Source organism: Schistocerca nitens, chromosome 4 (assembly GCF_023898315.1).
Source record: "Schistocerca nitens isolate TAMUIC-IGC-003100 chromosome 4, iqSchNite1.1, whole genome shotgun sequence".
Taxonomy (NCBI): Eukaryota; Metazoa; Arthropoda; class Insecta; order Orthoptera; family Acrididae; genus Schistocerca; species Schistocerca nitens.
Genome location: NC_064617.1, coordinates 980,962,301 through 980,984,500, shown reverse-complemented (window position 1 = coordinate 980,984,500; position 22,200 = coordinate 980,962,301). Strand labels below are relative to the sequence as shown.

General features: G+C 44.8%; 1 protein-coding gene across 1 annotated transcript in view; it reads right to left on the bottom strand.

Moving 5' to 3' along the window:
* LOC126253689 (troponin C, isoallergen Bla g 6.0101-like) overlaps window positions 1–13,599 on the bottom strand; it is a 141,415-nt gene extending 127,816 nt beyond the window's left edge. Inside the window, exon 1 of the mRNA XM_049955216.1 lies at window positions 13,419–13,599. Within this exon, the coding sequence (XP_049811173.1) occupies window positions 13,419–13,586 (168 nt within the window). The 5' untranslated portion in view covers window positions 13,587–13,599. The remainder of the gene's footprint in view (window positions 1–13,418) is intronic.
* Between the last annotated feature and the right edge of the window lie 8,601 nt (window positions 13,600–22,200).

Here is a 22,200-nt window from a genome sequence, read left to right as displayed (position 1 = left end):
CCCCATATTTCACAGCAGTAGGAACTGAACACTTGGTTTTATGCAATGTTTTGGTTTGTGTAGTCACCAGCATTGTGTAGAACCCGTTGCCAGCGATTTGGAAGGCGTAGTATACCGTTAGCAGAGCGTGTTCTGTTGATGGTGCGAATGGAGCTGTCTACTGCCTGTCGGATCTCTGGAACAGTTCTGAAGCGAATGCCACGAAGTGGTTCCTTCATCTTCGGAATCAAATCTTTAAAGAATGCGATGGGAAGATTACTGGTGCCCTCTTATGGCTTAGCCCCACGACACGCATCTAGTAGTTAGCACACTGGACTCGCATTCGGAAGGACTACGGTTCAATCCCGCGTCCGACCATCCTGATTTAGGTTTTCCGTGATTTCCCTAAATCGCTCCAGGCAAATGCCGGGATGGTTCCTTTGAAAGGGCACGGCCGACTTCCTTCCCCATCCTTCCCTAACCCTCTGAGACCGATAACCTCGCTGTTTGGTCTCTTCCCCCAAACAACCAACCAACCAACCGCATCTAGTACTGTATAACATTGTAAGTGTAACTGGTCACCACAACAACCATCCGTGATATGGAAGTCTTCTATGGTGAGCTGCTGGTGCATGACGCTCTCACGTCGCTACGTGTACTTTTGTGCTTTTATCAGGATGTATGAAACGCACCTGTGTTCTCCAACTGATGTACTGCGACTTACAGGGGGTGGACAAAAACTTGGGAACCACCGCAAACACGACACGTTATCGTGACTAATGCGGTTCAGGAATCTCGCTGGCGTTCAAAACAGTTCCCAGTTGTCTCTGAATGGCTAAACACTCTGTGGCTTCCAAGAGAATACGTACCGTTGCTCCTGCCAAAAGCTGGAAGTCCAGGTGACGATGGTGGATGTGGATCACGACCAGGCACCCTCCTCTCCAAAGCAGGCCGCAAAGGCTGAACAGTATTCAGATCTGGTATCTTTGGAAATAAGGCGAGATGTGACAATTCTTCCTGCACGATGCGAGCTGTGGGGACACAGTGCCTGTCTTCAAACATAGCGTCGCAATTGCGGAACAAACACTGTACCACGGGATGGGCCTGATCGGTCAAAATGATAATCTGATCCTTGGCAGTAATGCAGCCTTGCAAAGTAACCATGGGACCCACGGAATACAATAATATGGCTGCCTAAATCATCACCGAACCCCCGCCATGTTTCACTTTTGTGGCGTAAACCCTGCCAGAAGTTGTAAACAGTGTGAAACGATACTCATCTGTCGCGGGGTGGAATCAGAGCTAACTATTTGTAGTATCGTTCCCAGAACCGATCGCGGTCCTCTGCTTTGGAGCCGAGTGGAAGGCTTAAACCAGAGGCTCAGACGATTCTGCGGAGATCTGGGGTGCAAATTTCTCGACCTCCGCTATCGGGTGGAGAAATGTAGGGTCCCCCTGAATAGGTCAGGCGTGCACTACACACAGGAAGCGGCTACAAGGGTAGCGGAGTACGTGTGGAGTGCACGTGGGGGTTTTTTAGGTTAGAGAATCCCCTCCCTAGGCCCGACAAGACGCCTCCTGAGACGCGGCAAGGTAGGAGTAGGCAAAATGCAACAGGGAATAACAACATTAATGTGCTAATAGTAAACTGCACGAGCGTCTATAGAAAGGTCCCAGAACTGCTCTCATTAATAAACGGTCACAACGCCCATATAGTAATAGGGACAGAAAGTTGGCTGAAACCAGACGTAAACAGTAATGAAATCCTAAACTGGACAGTGAAGGGGGAGGCGTGTTTATAGCGATAAGAGGTGCAATAGTATCGAAGGAAATTGACGGAGATCCGAAATGTGAAATGATTTGGGTGAAGGTCACGGTTAAAGCAGGCTCAGACATGGTAATTGGATGTCTCTATAGGCCCCCTGGCTCAGCAGCTGTTGTGGCTGAGCACCTGAAGGATAGTTTTGAAAATATTTCGAGTAGATTTCCCCACCATGTTATAGTTCTGGGTGGAGATTTTAATTTACCGGATATAGACTGGGAGACTCAAACGTTCATAACGGGTGGCAGGGACAAAGAATCCAGTTAAATTTTTTAAAGTGCTTTATCTGAAAACTACCTTGAGCAGTTAAACAGAGAACCGACTCGTGGCGATAACATATTAGACCTTCTGGTGACAAACAGACCAGAACTATTTGAAACAGTTAACGCAGAACAGGGAATCAGCGATCATAAAGCGGTTACGGCATCGATGATTTCAGCCGTAAATAGAAACATTAAAAAGGGTAGGAAGATTTTTCTGTTTAGAAAAAGTGACAAAAAGCAGATTTCAGAGTACCTGATGGCTCAACACAAAAGTTTTGTCTCAAGTACAGATAGTGTTGAGGATCAGTGGACAAAGTTCAAAACCATCGTACAATATGCGTTAGATGAGTATGTGCCAAGCAAGATCGTAAGAGATGGAAAAGAGCCACCGTGGTACAACAACCGAGTTAGAAAACTGCTGCGGAAGCAAAGGGAACTTCACAGCAAACATAGCCAAAGCCTTGCAGACAAACAAAAATTACGCGAAGCGAAATGTAGTGTGAGGAGGGCTATGCGAGAGGCGTTCAATGAATCCGAAAGTAAAGTTCTATGTACTGACTTGGCAGAAAATCCTAAGAAATTTTGGTCTTATGTCAAAGCGGTAGGTGGATCAAAACAAAATGTCCAGACACTCTGTGACCAAAATGGTACTGAAACAGAGGATGACAGACTAAAGGCCGAAATACTAAATGTCTTTTTCCAAAGTTGTTTCACAGAGGAAGACTGCACTGTAGTTCCTTCTCTAGATTGTCGTACAGATGACAAAATGGTAGATATCGAAATAGACGACAGAGGGATAGAGAAAGAATTAAAATCGCTCAAAAGAGGAAAGGCCTCTGGACCTGATGGGATACCAGTTCGATTTTACACAGAGTACGCGAAGGAACTTGCCCCCCTTCTTGAAGCGGTGTACCGTAGGTCTCTAGAAGAGCGTAGCGTTCCAAAGGATTGGAAAAGGGCACAGGTCATCCCCGTTTCCAAGAAGGGACGTCGAACAGATGTGCAGAACTATAGACCTATATCTCTAACGTCGATCAGTTGTAGAATTTTGGAACACGTATTGTGTTCGAGTATAATGACTTTTCTGGAGACTAGAAATCTACCCTGTAGGAATCAGCATGGGTTTCGAAAAAGACCGTCGTGCGAAACCCAGCTCGCGCTATTCGTCCACGAGACTCAGAGGGCCATAGACACGGGTTCACAGGTAGATGCCGTGTTTCCCCACAGTCGTTTAATGAACAAAGTAAGAGCATATGGACTATCAGACCAATTGTGTGATTGGATTGAGGAGTTCCTAGATAACAGGACGTAGTATGTCATTCTCAATGGAGAGAAGTCTTCCGAAGTAAGAGTGATTTCAGGTGTGCCGCAGGGGAGTGTCATAGGACTGTTGCTATTCACAATATACATAAATGACCTGGTGGATGACATCGGAAGTTCACTGAGGCTTTTTGCAGATGATGCTGTGGTGTATCGAGAGGTTGTAACAATGGAAAATTGTACTGAAATGCGGGAGGATCTGCAGCGAATTGACGCATGGTGCAGGGAATGGCAATTGAATCTCAATGTAGACAGGTGTAATGTGCTGCGAATACATAGATGGATAGATCCTTTATCATTTAGCTACAAAATAGCAGGTCAGCAACTGGAAGCAGTTAACACCATAAATTATCTGGGAGTACGCATTAGGAGTGATTTAAAATGGAATGATCATATAATGTTGATCGTCGGTAAAGCAGATGCCAGACTGAGATTCATTGGAAGAATCCTAAGGAAATGCAATCCGAAAACAAAGGAAGTAGGTTACAGTACGCTTGTTCGCCCACTGCTTGAATACTGCTCAGCAGTGTGGGATCCGTACGAGATAGGGTTGATAGAAGATACAGAGAAGATCCAACGGAGAGCAGCGCGCTTCGTTACAGGATCATTTAGTAATCGCTCCCTCCTACGTATATCTCGCGAAGAGACCATGAGGATAAAATCAGAGAGATTAGAGCCCACACAGAGGCATACCGACAATCCTTCTTTCCACGAACAATACGAGACTCGAATAGAAGGGAGAACCGATAGAGCCGGCCGGAGTGGCCGAGCGGTTAAAGGCGCTGCAGTCTGGAACCGCACGACCGCTACGGTCGCAGGTTCGAATCCTGCCTCGGGCATGGATGTGTGTGATGTCCTTAGGTTAGTTAGGTTTAAGTAGTTTAAGTTCTAGGGGACTTATGACCACAGCAGTTGAGTCCCATAGTGCTCAGAGCCATTTGAACCATTTGGAGAACCGATAGAGGTACTCAAGGTACCCTCCGCCACACACCGTTAGGTGGCTTCCGGAGTATGGATGTAGATGTAGATGTAGATGTAGATGTCTAAAATACTTTGTTTCACGGTTCCCTAGTCCAGATTTCATGGCTTCGACACCACGTTTCCCTGGTACGGACATTTTCATCACTGATTGGTCGTGGAATCCAGCTTGCCCTGCAATTTCCTGCTTATGGAGCTCCATTCGTGTAGTTTTAGTGCCAACAGTGCTCGCGAGTGCGACATTCATCGCTGCAGCGACTTTAGCAGCCATCGACGTCTTATTTTCCGTCACGATTCTCATCAACGACTGTCCATCACGATCACATACTTTCTTTGGCGTTGTATCTTAGCGGATGATGCTTTTATCCGCTTTCCTTGTATGCGGTATAAATCTTCGATACGATGCCTCTTGAAACAACGAACACTTCGGCTCCCTTGTTTACGGAAGTACTAGCCGTACGAGCACCAAAAGTCGGCCAACTTTGCAAATCACTTAGCTCCGGCACTCACAACAACACAGGACACTGTTCTGATCATGAATGACACTTACAATGTATTGAGGCCATTGCATAGGTGTCGTCTGTGGTCAAATACAATAGCGTAACCTGCAGGCTTTGCTAGCATCAGCGTTTATGTTCACGCATCCACTTCTCGTTGTGTTGCGATATTTTTGCACAATCGTTGTGTACCACTTAGTAGCAGATTCTCCCAGCTGTGAGATATCCTCTGGCCAAATTAGACATAAGCAGTAAATATCTTCACATTGTTGTATATGCAAGCTATGATAACAACATTTCAGTCTGTCGCATGGGGAACGTTGGTATGTCTTGTTTAATAAACTGATCTTATAGTATTGTGCCGGCCACTGTGGCCGAGCGGTTCTAGGTCTTCAGTCTGGAACCACGCTGCTGCTACGGTCGCAGGCTCGAATCCTGCTTCGGGCATGGATGTGTGTGATGTCCTTAGGTTAGTTAGCTTAAGTAGTTATAAGGCTAGGGAACTGATAACCTCAGATGTTAAGTCCCATAGTGCTTAGAGCTATTTCATAGTAGTGTACTCGCAAGTTGAGTGATAGACTCCAAGTGACCTTAAGTAATAATGACGTTCACATTTCACTAAAGCATGCAGGCGTCTGAACTGTTCACGTTTTGGTTACCGACGCCAGAAGACTTAACATTAGAGATCTTCGTTGCAAAAGCGAAGGCTCGCGCCGTACACGTTTGCCCCATCGTAATACAGTAGCGTTATTACAGACTCAGGGCAATGTAACACAAGAGTCGGCGATAGGAAGTCAGTGGGAAAATAGAGACACATATTACCCAATATAAGTTATTTTCTACATTAGCTGAACTCTATTCCGTGACCGCGTGGAGAGTATCTAGACGCTGAAAGAAGCAATATCCGAGAATATGATGTTTACTGCACTTGTTCAAAAAATGGCTCTGACCACTATGCGACTTAACTTCTGAGGTCATCAGTCGCCTAGAACTTAGAACTACTTAAACCTAACTAACCTAAGGACATCACACACATCCATGCCCGAGGCAGGATTCGAACCTGCGACCGTAGCGGTCACTTGGTTCCAGACTGTAGCGCCTAGAACCGCACGGCCACTTCGGCCGGCACTTTTTTTTTTTTTTAATGGACGTTGATACCACCTTTTTGACCTTCGTTGACCTTCAAAGACCTTACTGTTACACATCATTGGATTCATCTTGATAGCCGCTATCAGAAAATAAGTACCAAACTATAGAATCCCATTTAAAAAAATGAAGTTGACCTTCATATCTCTGAAGCGACCGTATCTAGCAACAGCATGTATTTACCATTGCCACCAAACGAATTTCATTAATTGTTAGGTAATGTCATTTGCCACTAAACGTTCTTAAATTCATAACTAGCGATTATATTTTATCATTCCATAATTAATATTTTAGTCAGTCTCGGTAGCTATTAATTACAGGCTTCGCTAACTACACGTAAATAATTCACTCCGGCCGGCTTACTGCACTTGTCTGGTCAGTGAGCACCTCACAGCTATCCGAAACTGCTACTAAATAATGTAAGGCGTAAGAATATCCTTTCTTTCAGGAGTGCTAGTTCTGCAAGGTTCGCAGGAGAGCTTCTGTAAAGTTTGGAAGGTAGGAGACGAGGTACTGGCAGAAGTAAAGCTGTGAGGACGGGGCGTGAGTCGTGCTTCGGTAGCTCAGTTGGTAGAGCACTTGCCCGCGAAAGGCAAAGGTCCCGAGTTGGAGTCTCGGTCGGGCACACAGTTTTAATCTGCCAGGAAGTTTCAATGTAAATCGTAGTACATCACATGGACTTTGCACATGCGTTTCATACAGACAGATAAAAGCACAAGTGAACGTAGCGCCGTAAGAGCTTCACCATAGTAAAACTTGAGTTGTTACGATGAGCTCTCGCTCACAGCCCATAATATCGCTCTTAAAACGAGACAGTTGCTTTGTTAAACAAAAACAGCTGACAATTATAATGATGAGTGCTACGTATGGACTTCAGAAAGTACCATGTAAATTAGACAGTTCGCTCCATTCTAAGACCATTGTGCAACAAAGGTGGCACATCGTCAGAAGAGAGTATGAGTTACAGATTCACGGCGAAATTCTGGTGCTTTGTGGACCAGATGCGATGCCTCGTCCAGTGGTAGTGAAATAGTGTCAACAATTTGACCAAAACACGAGGGAATTAATGCTAGATATCTTGTTACGGTAAAATTGTATAGGAATAATCCTATAAACTTATTAAATAGTATTATAATAAGAATTGAGATAAAGAGGAATGACATTTAGCTGCTAGTGGGCATTAATTTACATCAATGGGGAAAGTTGAAAACTTGTGCCGAACGTGGGTCTGCTGCTCACGACGCATATATCTACATCTACATCCATTCTCCGCAAGCCACCTGACGGTGTGTGGCGGAGGTTACTTTGAGTACCTCTATCGGTTCTCCCTTCTATTCCAGTCTCCTATTGTTCGTGGAAAGAAAGATTCTCGGTATGCCTCTGTGTGGGCTCTAATCTCTCTGATTTTATCCTCATGGTCTCTTCGCGAGATATACGTAGGAGGGAGCAATATACTGCTTGACTCCTCGGTGAAGGCATGTTCTCGAAACTTCAACAAAAGGCCGTACCGAGCTACTGAGCGTCTCTCCTGCAGAGTCTGCCACTGCAGTTTATCTATCATCTCCGTAACGCTTCCCGCGATTATTAAATCATCCTGTAACGAAGCGCGCTGCTCTGTGTTGGATATTATCTATCTCATCTATCAACCCCACCTGGTACGGTTCCCACACTGGTGAGCAATATTCAAGCAGTGAACGAACAAGTGTACTGTAACCTACTTCCTTTGTTTTCGGATTGCATTTCCTTAGGATTCTTCCAATGAATCTCAGTCTGGCATCTGCTATACCGACGATCAACTTTATATCGTCATTCCATTTTAAGTCATTCCTAATGCCTACTGCCAGATAATTTATGGAATTAACAGCTTCCAGTTGCTGACCTGCTGCATTGTAGCTACAATTTCAGTACAATTTTCCATTGTTACAACCTCTCGATATAGTACAGCATCATCCGCAAAAAGCCTCAGTGAACTTCCGATGTCATCCACACGGTCATTTATGTATATTGTGAATAGCAACGGTCCTACGACACTCCCCTGCGGCACACCTGAAATCACTCTTACTTCGGAAGACTTCTCTCTTGAGGACGACATGCTGCGTTCTTGTCTCTAGGAATTCTTCAATCCAATCACACAATTGGTCTGATAGTCCACATGCTCTTACTTTGTTCATTAATTCCTACAGAGTAGATTTCTAGTCTCCAGAAAAGTCATTATACTCGAACATAATACGTGTTCCAAAATTCTACAACTGATCGACGTTAGAGATATAGGTCTATAGTTCTGCACATCTGTTGGACGTCCCTTCTTGAGAACGGGGATTACCTGTGCCCTTTTCCAATCCTTTGGAACGCTACGCTCTTCTAGAGACCTACTTTACACCGCTGCAAGAAGGGGACAAGTTCCTTCGCGTACTCTGTGTAAAATCGAACTGGTATCCCATCAGGTCCAGCGGCCTTTCCTATTTTGAGCGATTTTAATTGTTTCTCTACTCCTCTGTCGTCTATTTCGATATCTACCATTTTGTCACCTGCGCGACAATCGAGAGAAGGAGATACTCGGAACCACTAAGCAATTCGGACATAGTGGTCATCGCAAGTGCATGGACTGCCCTAGAACGCCTCCCGTCGGATCCGAATTGTCACCTTATCCACTCACTGCTACGTAGTGCTCTTGCCCACTAGCCTCATTACTCGCGGCGTTTCGCTGATTCCTGTAAGTCATCTCCGAAAGAACAGACACCATATATATAATAAAGGCGAGGCAGTCCAATGATCCTTTCAGTGCAGACGCACAACACGGACAGAAATCGGCGAAACGCTGCTAGTAAAGTGAGTAATGGGCAGGGGCACTACGTCACTAGTGTGTGGATAAGTTGAGCATTTAGGCCTGACGGGACGCTTGCTAGAATAATCCGTGCACTTGCGATGACCACTGTGTCCGAATGGCTTAGTGGTCAGTGTGTCTGCCTCGTGAGCAGAGGACCCGGGATCGAATCCCGATGCGTCACGAATATTCCACTTTACCCACTGATGTAAATCAATGCCCACTAACAGCTAAATGTCATTAATTCCTTTGTGTCTTGATTCATAATTGGTGCAGGATCGAGATGGTGTCTGTTCTTTCGGACGTATGTAATTCGACAAAGGCCGCAACGTGGTAGGTGCTGGTCGGAAAGAAAGAACGCCAACATCCACCACAGATATCTGGGTGGGAGAGAGGAAGAGACAGAGACGAGAGTATGGCATCGTTGGCCGGGAGGCTCCGTCCGGGGAAGTTCTCCCGCCAAGTGCAAGTCTTATTCTAGTCGAAGCTACATTGGGCGACTTGAGCACAGGTGATGAGGTTGAAATAATCATGAGGACAAAACAACACGCAGTCCACGAGAAAACCTCCAACCCGACCGGGAATCGAAACCGGGCCCGCTGCTCGGGAGGCAACCACGTTACCACCCAGCTAAGCAGGTGGACGGAAGGAAGAGATTTTCCACTGATGCGGACGTTCACGCAGATTATCCAATGATTTTGTCACAACTAAGGAAGGAATATCAATCATGGAGCAGCTGAAAGTTCAAAAATGGTTCAAATGGCTCTGAGCACTATGGGACTTAACATCTGAGGTCATCAGTCCCCTAGAACTTAGAACTACTTAAACCTAACTAACCTAAGGACATCACACACATCCATGCCCGAGGCAGGATTCGAACCTGCGACCGTAGCGGCTGAAAGTTCGATAAAACGTTCCAACCGATGTTTAAGGAAATTTGAGACTATGTTCAAAAACAGTATCCTGTATCTGCGTCATTCTGAAGTGTAGTGCAACATTCAATAAAAGTTACTTGCCCTGCCATAATAATGTATAACGAACTTTCTGAAGTGACAAATAGAAACGACGATTGACACCACATAAAAATTAAATGCTATTCTCCGCGGCGAAAGTCGGTAGCGCACGTTAATGGGCTAGCGTTAGATACGGCAATAGGCACTTCGAACCCTGGTAGTGAAAGAAATTTTCACCATAATTATGTAGCCGGCAGAATAAGATGCTGGGATACAGTTAGTAATATTCGGACAAACGCTGGAACAGAAACAGAGATAAAACATTTGTGAAAAACTCGCAACAAAGAAGCGGCAGACTATTAGGATGCATCCAAAGTCATTCAGAATTTATCAGGTATCCAGTGAAGATATGATTACGATGAGAGACGTGTCATAAAAATTATAGTTAGACCGGTCGGTCATCATCGGTTGAAGACGGCGCACACGTTGCGTACGCAGACACGGAGTAGTTGAGAAGCGCGGCGCCGGCCGCTGTGGCCGAGCGATTCTAGGCGCTTCAGTCCGGAACCGCGCTGCTGCTACGGTCGCAGGTTCGAATCCTGCCCCGGGCATGCATGTGTGTGATATCCTTAGGTTAGTTAGGTTTAAGTAGTCTTAGGGACTGATGACCTCAGATATTAAGTCCCATAGTGCTCAGAGCCATTTGAACAATTGACAAGCGCAGCGAAAGGAAGGACCTTTGTTAATTATTTTCGGGTTCATACGTTTGTTTTCTCGGCCAGATGTTAACAGGAACTCACTACAACTATAAGCGCTTCCGATTTCTATTTCACGAGCATCCTTAAATGTCGACTGTTATCGCGCTTCACTCAGTATGGTAGACACGTTCCTGTTTTACTTAAATAACATATTGAAACAGCGTACCGCAATGTTAAGCGGCTTTTTGATTTACGAATGCGTTATTTATATTTCTAAAACATATCCCGCCTTGAAACTTCCTGGCAGATTAAAACTGTGTGCCCGACCGAGACTCGAACTCGGGACCTTTGCCTTTCGCGGGCAAGTGCTCTACCATCTGAGCTACCGAAGCACGACTCACGCCCGGTCCTCACAGCTTTACTTCTGCCAGTATCTCGTCTCCTACCTTCCAAACTTTACAGAAGCTCTCCTGCGAACCTTGCAGAACTAGCACTCCTGAAAGAAAGGATATTGCGGAGACATGGCTTAGCCACAGCCTGGGGGATACTGGCAGAAGTAAAGCTGTGAGGACCGGGCGTGAGTCGTGCTTCGGTAGCTCAGATGGTAGGGCACTTGCCCGCGAAAGGCAAAGGTCCCGAGTTCGAGTCTCGGTCGGGCACACAGTTTTAATCTGTCAGGAAGTTTCATATCAGCGCACACTCCGCTGCAGAGTGAAAATCTCATTCTGGAAACATCCCCCAGGCTGTGGCTAAGCCATGTCTCCGCAATATCCTTTCTTTCAGGAGTGCTAGTTCTGCAAGGTTCGCAGGAGAGCTTCTGTAAAGTTTGGAAGGTAGGAGACGAGATACTGGCAGAAGTAAAGCTGTGAGTACCGGGCGTGATTCGTGCTTCGGTAGCTCAGATGGTAGAGCACTTGCCCGCGAAAGGCAAAGGTCCCGAGTTCGAGTCTCGGTCGGGCACACAGTTTTAATCTGCCAGGAAGTGTCATATCAGCGCACACTCCGCTGCAGAGTGAAAATCTCATTCTGGATATCCCGCCTTGGTTTCTGCAAAAATATTATGTTAGCGCATAAGTTCGTAGCGTTTTTACATTAGTTTAATAAACACAACAGGTACACATAACAGAGACTTTAGTCACCAATAAAATATTCTCCGTCACTATTTACAACAGTCCGCTGCTAATTGGGGTAATTTTTGCATTGCGTGACTGTAGAAAGCTTTTGAGGCGAAGAACACGTTGCGCCATGTTGGTAGCACATTTGCATCCGGAAAGGGAATTCCTTGAAGGTTTTTCGATAGAGAGCGGAAAAGATGAAAATCTGAGGGCTCAAGATGAGGTTAATAAGGGGCTGCGGAACTACTTCCTAACTCAGCTCCTATATAGTCTTTTTTGTCAGTCCATCAGAATGCGAGCGGGCGTTATTGGGGAGTAACATCACTTCACGCAGTCTTCCTCGTCGTTGTTGTTGGTTGTTCTTGGACTGCGTCTGCAAGACGACTCAGTTATTGACAGTAAATGTCGGCAGGTGATGGTTACACCAGCAGGAAGCAGTTCACAGTACAGTGCGCAGTCGCTGATCCGCCAGATGCATAACGTATCAGTTTTCGACAAAGTAGCGCCTAACATTATCTTTAGCGTATGCGCGCAAGTCTTTGTACGAGGAAAAAAAGGCTACGAACTTATGCACCAACCTAATAGAATATGTACTTGTTATTATAACGATTGTTCCCCTTTAGGAGAGCGATTGAACTTGAATTCATAATTTCATCTGTATTCATAATTTCATCTAGTATATAGAATATGTACTTGCAGTTAATTTTTGTTTCCACCTTGCTGATGATTTTCACTGATTTTGTTTCATATGAGGTAGGTAACGTAATTTCAAAGTATTTTTCCTGTACTCACAAAAATTAGAAATATACCGTCAGTATGGACAAAACTCTCAAAGGATAGCACAAAACTTATTAGCAATATACGCTCATATGAAACACACAATATGTAAGCTATGTGAGTATATGTGAAATAAAATTAGATCTTAAATTGTGAATAACTAACGACATGCACCGGCTTCGACGGGTCTACAGCCAGACTGTTTGTTGCAGTGGTACTAAATCACATACAAAGCCTGCCTCGTCACTCTGTCTGTCTGTTAGTGAAAACCGTATCAAAATCCGTACAGTACTTCCTGAAATTAGTCTTCCCGTACAGAGAGAAAACCGCAGAGGGAGACTTTAATTCATGATAGTTTTGTCAGTTTGCACGAAATATTTATAAATTGTACGCACAGACCTTCCTCATTAATCAGTCTGTCTAATAGTGAAAACCCTATCACACAAAACGAGGTGGCGGACTTTAATTTGCATAGATGATTTCATAAAACAAGAAGTCTTGTAGCCTTACAGAATACTCACTGAATACCCTGTTTAGAAAAAAAAAAGCAAAGAGAATCTGGGTTACAATTTTTTACTATGTTGTGTTGTACAAAAAGGAAGGAAAATTATAGTTCCGTTGATGACGAGGTCATTGCGCAGTAGTACAAATTCTGACTGTGAGGAGCGAAATGGAATGTGTCCTTTTCGTACCAACCATAGCGGAATTTGCCTCAAACCATATAGAGGAGCCACAGGAAACGTAAATCCGAGTGGCCAGATGGGGATCTGAACCGTTGTCCTCCGTAATATTTGTTTTAGCGGTAGCCACTGAGCCGTTTCAATCGCTTCCTCGCGTACATAGGAGGTTGTTCCCGTACAAACTGACATACAGTTCGCAAAGATTCCGCCGAAAGTGTCCCTGCAGGTGGACTTGTCTTTTTGTATCTGTACCAGGTGGATGGAAGCTGACAGTTGCAAACAATACGCTACAGAGTGCAGCAGTCGGCGACCGCGGTTTCTGGAAGTACCAACGCGCGAAGACGGGCTGTCCGCTGCGACACGTACCATCTTTGCTGAGGCGCGTCCTCTGCTGCGTCTGGATGTGGACTGAAAGCGCGGTGCATCCAGTCGTGCACACCTTGCGCCTAATTTTATCTCCGGGACACGTATTATGTGTGATGTATGGCTGGCACGAGAAAACACCATCCGCAGACAATTATGGAAGTGACACATGGCGCAAGCCACGTGGGCCGTGTTGCGCGATATCTGACGTTTTTCCTGCGGGTCGCCCAGCTTTACCACACCCCGGCAACACGCCAACACACACACACAGGCACACAGTTTCGTCACTCGCTTCGTCTCCACTTTTACGACACTCCTTAGTCACTAGCAAATTGTCTTTCCACCTGACAACAGCAAATGAAGAACCTACACAGGCTAGGAAAACTGTTTTAGTGGAAGACATAACCTTCTTATATAGTAAATGTTTTTATTATATTGTTCAGCCTGAAATCATAAGCGGTTTCGACTTCTTAGCAAGACATCATCAGACGATCTATTAGAAAGAAAGAAAGTAAAAGAAGGTAATTAAATAGTAGAAAACGATATTACGAAGCCGGCCGAAGTGGCCGCGCGGTTCTGGCGCTGCAGTCTGGAACCGCGAGACCGCTACGGTCGCAGGTTCGAATCCTGCCTCGGGCATGGATATGTGTGATGTCCTTAGGTTAGTTAGGTTTAACTAGTTCTAAGTTCTAGGGGACTAATGACCTCAGCAGTTGAGTCCCATAGTGCTCAGAGCCATTTGAACCATTTTTTGATATTACGAAATCAAAGTGGCTCTTGTACAAACCTAAAACGACGAGTACGCTGTACAGAAACTTGTCATTGACCAAGCCCGGGTAACCGTTCACAAAGTAAAAATACCTGCACGCTGGTTGTTGCAACTCAACACTTAAGTTATCTACGTAAAAGTATGAAGCTATAAAGACATCTACGGAATGGTATAAAGTTACGTGGCTAATTTTAGCCTTCAGTTCCAACAATCAGAATCCAGATATTTTTACAGTGTGAGCGGTTCCCGTGCCTTCGTCAGTTGACGAATTTCTATGTAGCGTATTCACATGTGTGTGGTTGTATACAGGATATACTTTGAGTTCGTAATTTAATTCCCTAGTATTTTACAACCTCTCATTTCTTTCATTATTTTTAAATGGTTGTAAATTTCGTTAGCCACGAGGTGGGTCCAGCCGCGAAAAGAAAGGGTGTTCCTGCTCTGCACCTTTTGGTCCCTTCCTTGATGTTATGAGAGTTGTGCCGTATGTGTATTTGTAGAGGGTACATCTACATCTACATGGATAGTCTGCAAATCACATTCAAGTGCCTTGCAGAGGGTTCATCGAACCACCTTCACAATTCTCTATTATTCCAATCTCGTATAGCGCGGGGAAAGAATGAACACCTATATCTTTCCATACGAACTCTGATTTCCCTTATTTTATCGTGGTGATCCTTCCTCCCTATGTAAGTCGGCGTCAACAAAATATTTTCGCATTCGGAGGAGAAAGTTGGTGATTGGAACTTCGTGAGAAGATTCCGTCTCAACGAAAAACACCTTTCTTTTAATGATTTCCAGCCCAAATCCTGTATCATTTCTGTGACACTCTCACCCATATTTCGCGATAATACAAAACGTGCTGACTTTCTTTGAACTTTTTCGACGTACTCCGTCAGTCCTATCCGGTAAGGATACCACACCGCGCAGCAGTATTCTAAAAAGAGGACGGACAAGCGTAGCCTTTCCCACATTTTCTATGTGTTCCTTCCAACTTAAGTTGTTCGTAATTGTAATACCTGGGTATTTAGTTGAATTTACGGCTTTTAGATTAGACTGATTCATCGTGTAACTGAAGTTTAAAGAGTTCCTTCAGATATCTTTTCTAAATTGTTTTGCAGTTTGTTTTCATCTTCTTATGGCCTTATTAGTCGATAAACGACACCGTTATTTGCAAACAACCGAAGACGGCTGCTCAGATTGTCTCCAAAATCGTTTATATAGATAAGGAACAGCAAAGTGTCTATAACACGACCTTGTGAAACGCCATAAATCACTTCTGTTTTACTCAATGACTTTCCGTCAATTACTACGAACTGTGCCGGCCGCTGTGGCCGAGCGGTTCTAGGCTCTTCAGTCTGCTACCGCGCGACCGCTGTGGTCGCAGGTTCGAATCCTGCCTCGGGCATGGATGTGTGTGATGTCCTTAGGTTAGTTAGGTTTAAGTAGTTCTAAGTTCTAGGGAACTGATGACCTCAAAATTTTAAAGTCCCATAGTGTTCAGAGCCATTTGAACCATTTTTGGTCGCCGAGCTTAGCGTCCCCGTTCGACTTCATGACTCGCTTCGGACAGGTTTGGAATTTAATCCCGGACACTGGCGCAAAGTCTCGCGATCAGAAGCATTACGCCACCACATCTCCTTCCCATGCCGGCGAAATACTGACAGCGAAAATTTCACCCGCCACCAGGTATCGAACCGGCTTACCTTCGAGTCGAGCGCCACCAAAGAGGCGTGTCGTGGAGACCTAGGCTGCGGAGGGGGTGTAGTGTCGTTTTTGAAATATTCAAGCCGATATATTTGAAGTAAATAATAAAAGGACTCTGAATATACACTCCTGGAAATTGAAATAAGAACACCGTGAATTCATTGTCCCAGGAAGGGGAAACTTTATTGACACATGCCTGGGGTCAGATACATCACATGATCACACTGACAGAACCACAAGCACATAGACACAGGCAACAGAGCATGCACAATGTCGGCACTAGTACAGTGTATATCCACCTTTCGCAGCAATGCAGGCTGCTATTCTCCCATGGAGACGATCGTAGAGATGCTGGATGTAGTCCTGTGGAACGGCTTGCCATGCCATTTCCACCTGGCGCCTCAATTGGACCAGCGTTCGTGCTGGACGTGCAGACCGCGTGAGACGACGCTTCATCCAGTCCCGAACATGCTCAATGGGGGACAGATCCGGAGATCTTGCTGGCCAGGGTAGTTGACTTACACCTTCTAGAGCACGTTGGGTGGCACGGGATACATGCGGACGTGCATTGTCCTGTTGGAACAGCAAGTTCCCTTGCCGGTCTAGGAATGGTAGAACGATGGGTTCGATGACGGTTTGGATGTACCGTGCACTATTCAGTGTCCCCTCGACGATCACCAGTGGTGTACGGCCAGTGTAGGAGATCGCTCCCCACACCATGATGCCGGGTGTTGGCCCTGTGTGCCTCGGTCGTATGCAGTCCTGATTGTGGCGCTCACCTGCACGGCGCCAAACACGCATACGACCATCATTGGCACCAAGGCAGAAGCGACTCTCATCGCTGAAGACGACACGTCTCCATTCGTCCCTCCATTCACGCCTGTCGCGACACCACTGGAGGCGGGCTGCACGATGTTGGGGCGTGAGCGGAAGACGGCCTAACGGTGTGCGGGACCGTAGCCCAGCTTCATGGCGACGGTTGCGAATGGTCCTCGCCGATACCCCAGGAGCAACAGTGTCCCTAATTTGCTGGGAAGTGGCGGTGCGGTCCCCTACGTCACTGCGTAGGATCCTACGGTCTTGGTGTGCATCCGTGCGTCGCTGCGGTCCGGTCCCAGGTCGACGGGCACGTGCACCTTCCGCCGACCACTGGCGACAACATCGATGTACTGTGGAGACCTCACGCCCCACGTGTTGAGCAATTCGGCGGTACGTCCACCCGGCCTCCCGCATGCCCACTATACGCCCTCGCTCAAAGTCCGTCAACTGCACATACGGTTCACGTCCACGCTGTCGCGGCATGCTACCAGTGTTAAAGACTGCGACGGAGCTCCGTATGCCACGGCAAACTGGCTGACACTGACGGCGGCGGTGCACAAATGCTGCGCAGCTAGCGCCATTCGACGGCCAACACCGCGGTTCCTGGTGTGTCCGCTGTGCCGTGCGTGTGATCATTGCTTGTACAGCCCTCTCGCAGTGTCCGGAGCAAGTATGGTGGGTCTGACAAACCGGTGTCAATGTGTTCTTTTTTCCATTTCCAGGAGTGTATTATATGGACATAAACGACAAATTAATTATGAAAATGTATTAAATTAGCTTCAAAGAAAGACTATATCGATTGCAATGTAATAAAAAGACATTATTTATATTAGATGAGATCGTAGTGCATAACGTTCTCGAAACTAACATTATTATCTTTGTCACTATATATAAGAGAAAAAAGCTATTTAAAATCACTTCGAGTCAGATCATTTCTTCTGCAGTATATAAGGTACGCTTGCTATTGTAAACATAGAGTAAATATCTCTGGAGTGAGCATTGCGTTCTGCGCATGCTGTCAACATTAAACCAGGATTGTCACGTGATCTCGGGACTTTGCTGTGCCTGTGTGCTTTCTGCAGGGTTTGAAGTTTATAATACCAAGAGTTTTTGTTGTGTTTCACCGTTTGTTGATAGTGTAATAGCGATGGTGAATTACGTTGTTGCTACGGATGCAAAGAAAAATATGTGAAATGAGGGATAGTAACTTTTCATGGGTACATTCCATATAGCTCTAATTGTAGTTTTCGTTTTAGTAAGAGACACTGTATACGTTTAAAAATTTCGAGGCGCATTATAATTAAGACTTGATTCTGTAGACCTATTTTTCTACGATTTTATGAATATATAATAGATATTACGGCTCGTACAAAAGCTTACAAACAATCGCTTCCTTTCGTAAATTTGCTAGTGGAACAGGAAAGGGAAGGGTTAGTTGTTTCAGTAAATACTATCCTCCATGCATTTATCAGTGACTTGTCAATTATGTATATAGATTACTCCGTGTACTATTTATTTAATGAACTGGGAGCAAGTACTTAAAACGCGTTAAATAAATACCTCAAAGTGCCACCAGTAAGAAAAATTGTGCTTTAGGTCGCAAAAACGAGAAAATAAATACGCAGAAATACAAGAAAAAAAGACGAATTAGTAGGGATATAATCGCTAATGCGTGGTAAACTCGGTGTTTTTCGGACACTTGTGAAAGTACTAACGTACTGTCAAGTCGTTTTGGAAGACTATCACTGCAAAAATGTACTTCAGGCTCTGTAATACTATAAAGTGCGGTATCATACCAAAAACTACCAAAAATCGAGTGCATCTGAACTATGACACCTATCGCAAAGAAGCTGAATGTAATATCACTTGCCCTTAAAAGTTACGTTGCTGGTTTATTCCCGGTATCAAATGGATACTGTTAAAATGTCTGCGCAACATATATAAATAATCCACGACACGTACGAAAAGAATCCGTCTGTACTAGGGATGTAGTGACATTCTAAATATACAGGGCGCTATACGAACAAACACACGACGACCCGAGATCACGTGACCAGGCCGGCAATGTATGTTGACAACACAAAATCTGTTCTGCGCATGTGAGTGCTCACTCCAGATATATTTACTCTATGATTGTAAAGCGGTAGCTTTTGTTCTATTTGTTCCCGTACGTAGCGAATAATTCAAGTGTGTATTCTGTGCTTTGTGGAAATATACTTACAAAAAGTGAGTGCATTGTGTTACTTAAAGAACCCTTGCAAACAATTCTTCCTGAGTTAATAATTGCAAGAAGTTATGTAGCATTTTTTTCAGTTTCTGCGAAGAGAGCAGAAGTGATATTTGACTGGCAACAATTGGCCGCCATTACGCGGCGCATTTAAATTCATTTTTTCTGTGTAACATATCACCACAGCCGGAGCAGAAAGAATCATTTTAAGTTATTCAATTAACTAAAGTTCAAAGCATCACTAATTTTATTTTGTCAAAAAATGCATACTTTCAAGGATACGATTTATTCTAGGTCAATGAACATAGCCTGCATTACATTTCGCCGAAAGCATTTGAAATAATTTGTAGGGAGCCTGACGCTCATTTGAAACATAATTTAATATTTATCTTTGGCCACAATATATATATATATATATATATATATATATATATATATATATATATATATATATATATATATATAATTATCCCTTTCTTGTGTTTGGCTTAATAATAATAATAATTAATAACCACAGAAAGGAATGGATAATATAGGGGGATTCTGTTGTCATTTTATTTCTGTGACTAGAGGGTGAAAAATGTAATACAAACATTTCATGCTCAAGACAGTCACATGTTTCAGTAACGAGCAAACATCACCAACTAGACCTCGTATTTTAAGGAGAAAAACACACGTAGAATACATACTCGCCAGGAATCGATCCCGCGTAAAAATTTCGTCCATTATTCTGATAGTACGCAGGTTTGATCCTCCGAAAGTACAGCTATTAAATGCGCACGCACATCGCTTGTCCATCACTCGCTCTCTCGCACGGCGACCGTTTGGTGCCCGAGAGCAAAGTACCACACAGCAAAGTGGCAACCGATGCCCTTCTAGTGAAGAACAGCTCAATTTCTGCAAATGTTTTCACTTTAACAGTGCCAGCTTTCCAACTCACAGGAAATGATTCTCAACACTGATGTTAATAATTAAATATCGTTACACTACTTCTTTAATGGCATGCACTCTCACAGCATTTGTGAATTTCAGTATAAAAATGTTCAAAACAAAGACGTCGCTGACACCAGTTACAAGTTAGGAGCAGTTCACTTTGACACAATGAATAAAGCACGTTACCACTGTCGAAACAGTATTTCACTTTGAACTCCCAGGCGGATTAAGACTGTGTTCCGGACCGAGACTCGAACTCGGGAGCTTTGTGCGGGAAAGTCCTCTACCGACTGAGCTACCCATGCACGAAGGGGCACGGGTCCCAAGAGGTTCGATTCTGCCAGTGCCTCGTCTCCTACTTTCCAAACTTCACAGAAGCTCTTCTGCGAACCTTGCACAAGTAGCACTTCTAAATCTGTAGAGCACTTGCCCGCGAAAAGGCAGAGGTCCCGAGTTCGAGTATGGGTCTTACACGCAGTTTTAATCTGCCAGGAAGTTTCATATCAGCGCACACTCCGCTGCAGAGTGAAAATTTCATTCTGGAGTATTTCACTTGATGTTGAAAACGATCTGGCCGGCCACTAGTGTAGTGACTTCAATAACAGCCGCGCCGGAGGACTAGCTGAAATAATGGTGCGCAGAAATGCCTGTACAGAAGAGACTGCATTTGAAGGTCGTTGGCCGTAGCTGACGTGGTGTCTAGAACTCATGTCGAGTTCGTTCCATCTGGTGGTATCGCCAGTATAGAAACTGCAGTGTCTTCTTCTCCGTTCTCTTCATACATTGACAAGCATTTGTGGTTGGTCGGAAAATGAATCAACAATTTAAATTATTCTGCTTTCATCTTGTACTATTTTAGAAAACGCCATCTGTCACCACATCTGCAGATGTTCCGTGTTGACATTTCCAGAAGATGAGGCGACTGCTACAATAATGTCTGCATTAAAGACACCTTGACTGTCGAGTGAAACGTTCCGGTCGGCAACAGAGGTGGCAGCAAGAATCCTTCTGAAGACACTGCTGGCATTATTGTAGAGATGTGCGTCGTGTTACTGTTGGATTGCACCACTGTGTCGACGCCTTTCGTTGCTTCTTTTGGCAAGAGATCGACAGGGCGTGACTTCTACATCAAAATCGTTCTGACCCGTGTTGTACACATTCTGCCTATCGACCATTTCCATAATAGGTCAGGTGTTAGCAAAAACTCTATACATGGCGTTAAGTATGGCTGTCTCACTACGCAGCTTTTTTATTGTTGGTAACACGGGCTATTTTTCGCGCCACAGTACCATGTTTCTTCTCGAAAGCGTACACCCATCTGGCAGAAGCTTTAAACTATTTTAGTCCCACCTTCATTTTGGCTTGAACGCCCCAGAGCCGTACATTAACTTCGTGGGCCATTAACTTTTCCTGAAGGCGTTGTTAAATTTGTGTAGACATATTGTGTTGACCTCGGAAACCTTTTGTTGATGTGTAACCTGGTTTTCAAGGTATCTACACCAGGTGTAAAGATCTCTTTTTTGTTTTGATAATTTAAAGTTCCTCTTGACGGTCCTGAAAGATTCCCCTTCTTTCCACGTTTGCAAAAGGCGACAGCTCCAATGCTGCTCCAGTGCTTCACGCTCGAGCGTTTAGCGGGTGCAGTGAAGCGGAACGAGTGACAAACAAGCAGTGCGCTCGCGTGTTCGAAAGCTATAGATTCAGCAGGTCAGTATAAAGACAAAAAGTTTCGAACGGGATCGATTTTTCGGGCACATATCTTGCACGTGTGCTTTTTTCTCCTTAAAATACGAAGTTGATTTTGTGATGTTTTCTCGTAAGACAGTCTGCCTAGCCGGTGTTGACAGGTGGAAGGGTATTTTTTTCCAGTGACTGTGGAGTGTCACATAAGCGGAGAAAGTGAGTGAAGAAACTGTGTGGCGTCTTGCTATTGCGAAGTTAAGTACAGAAGTTGGTTCCAACAATCAGAGCGCAGACAGTGATGAGACAAAATGTTATGATCACCACTCACCGCCGGAGTAAATCCGACTGACCGGTGGGCAACGCCGTATTGAAAGTGTACAACGGAAAACAGACATATGTGGAATCATTCGGATGACCATACGTGCCGCAAATACTGACACACGCGGCTTTGACAATGAGCGGATTGTGTTGACGGGCTTGGGAACGAGCATCTCGTAAAGGGCAGGCTAGTCGGCTGTTCGCACGCTGTTGTTGTGACCATCTATGGGAAGTGGTTAAAGGAGGGTTAAACCAAAAGCAGATGACTGTGTTGCATGTCCACGGCTCACCACAGAACGTGGAGGTCGGAAGGACGCTTTTATTTTTTT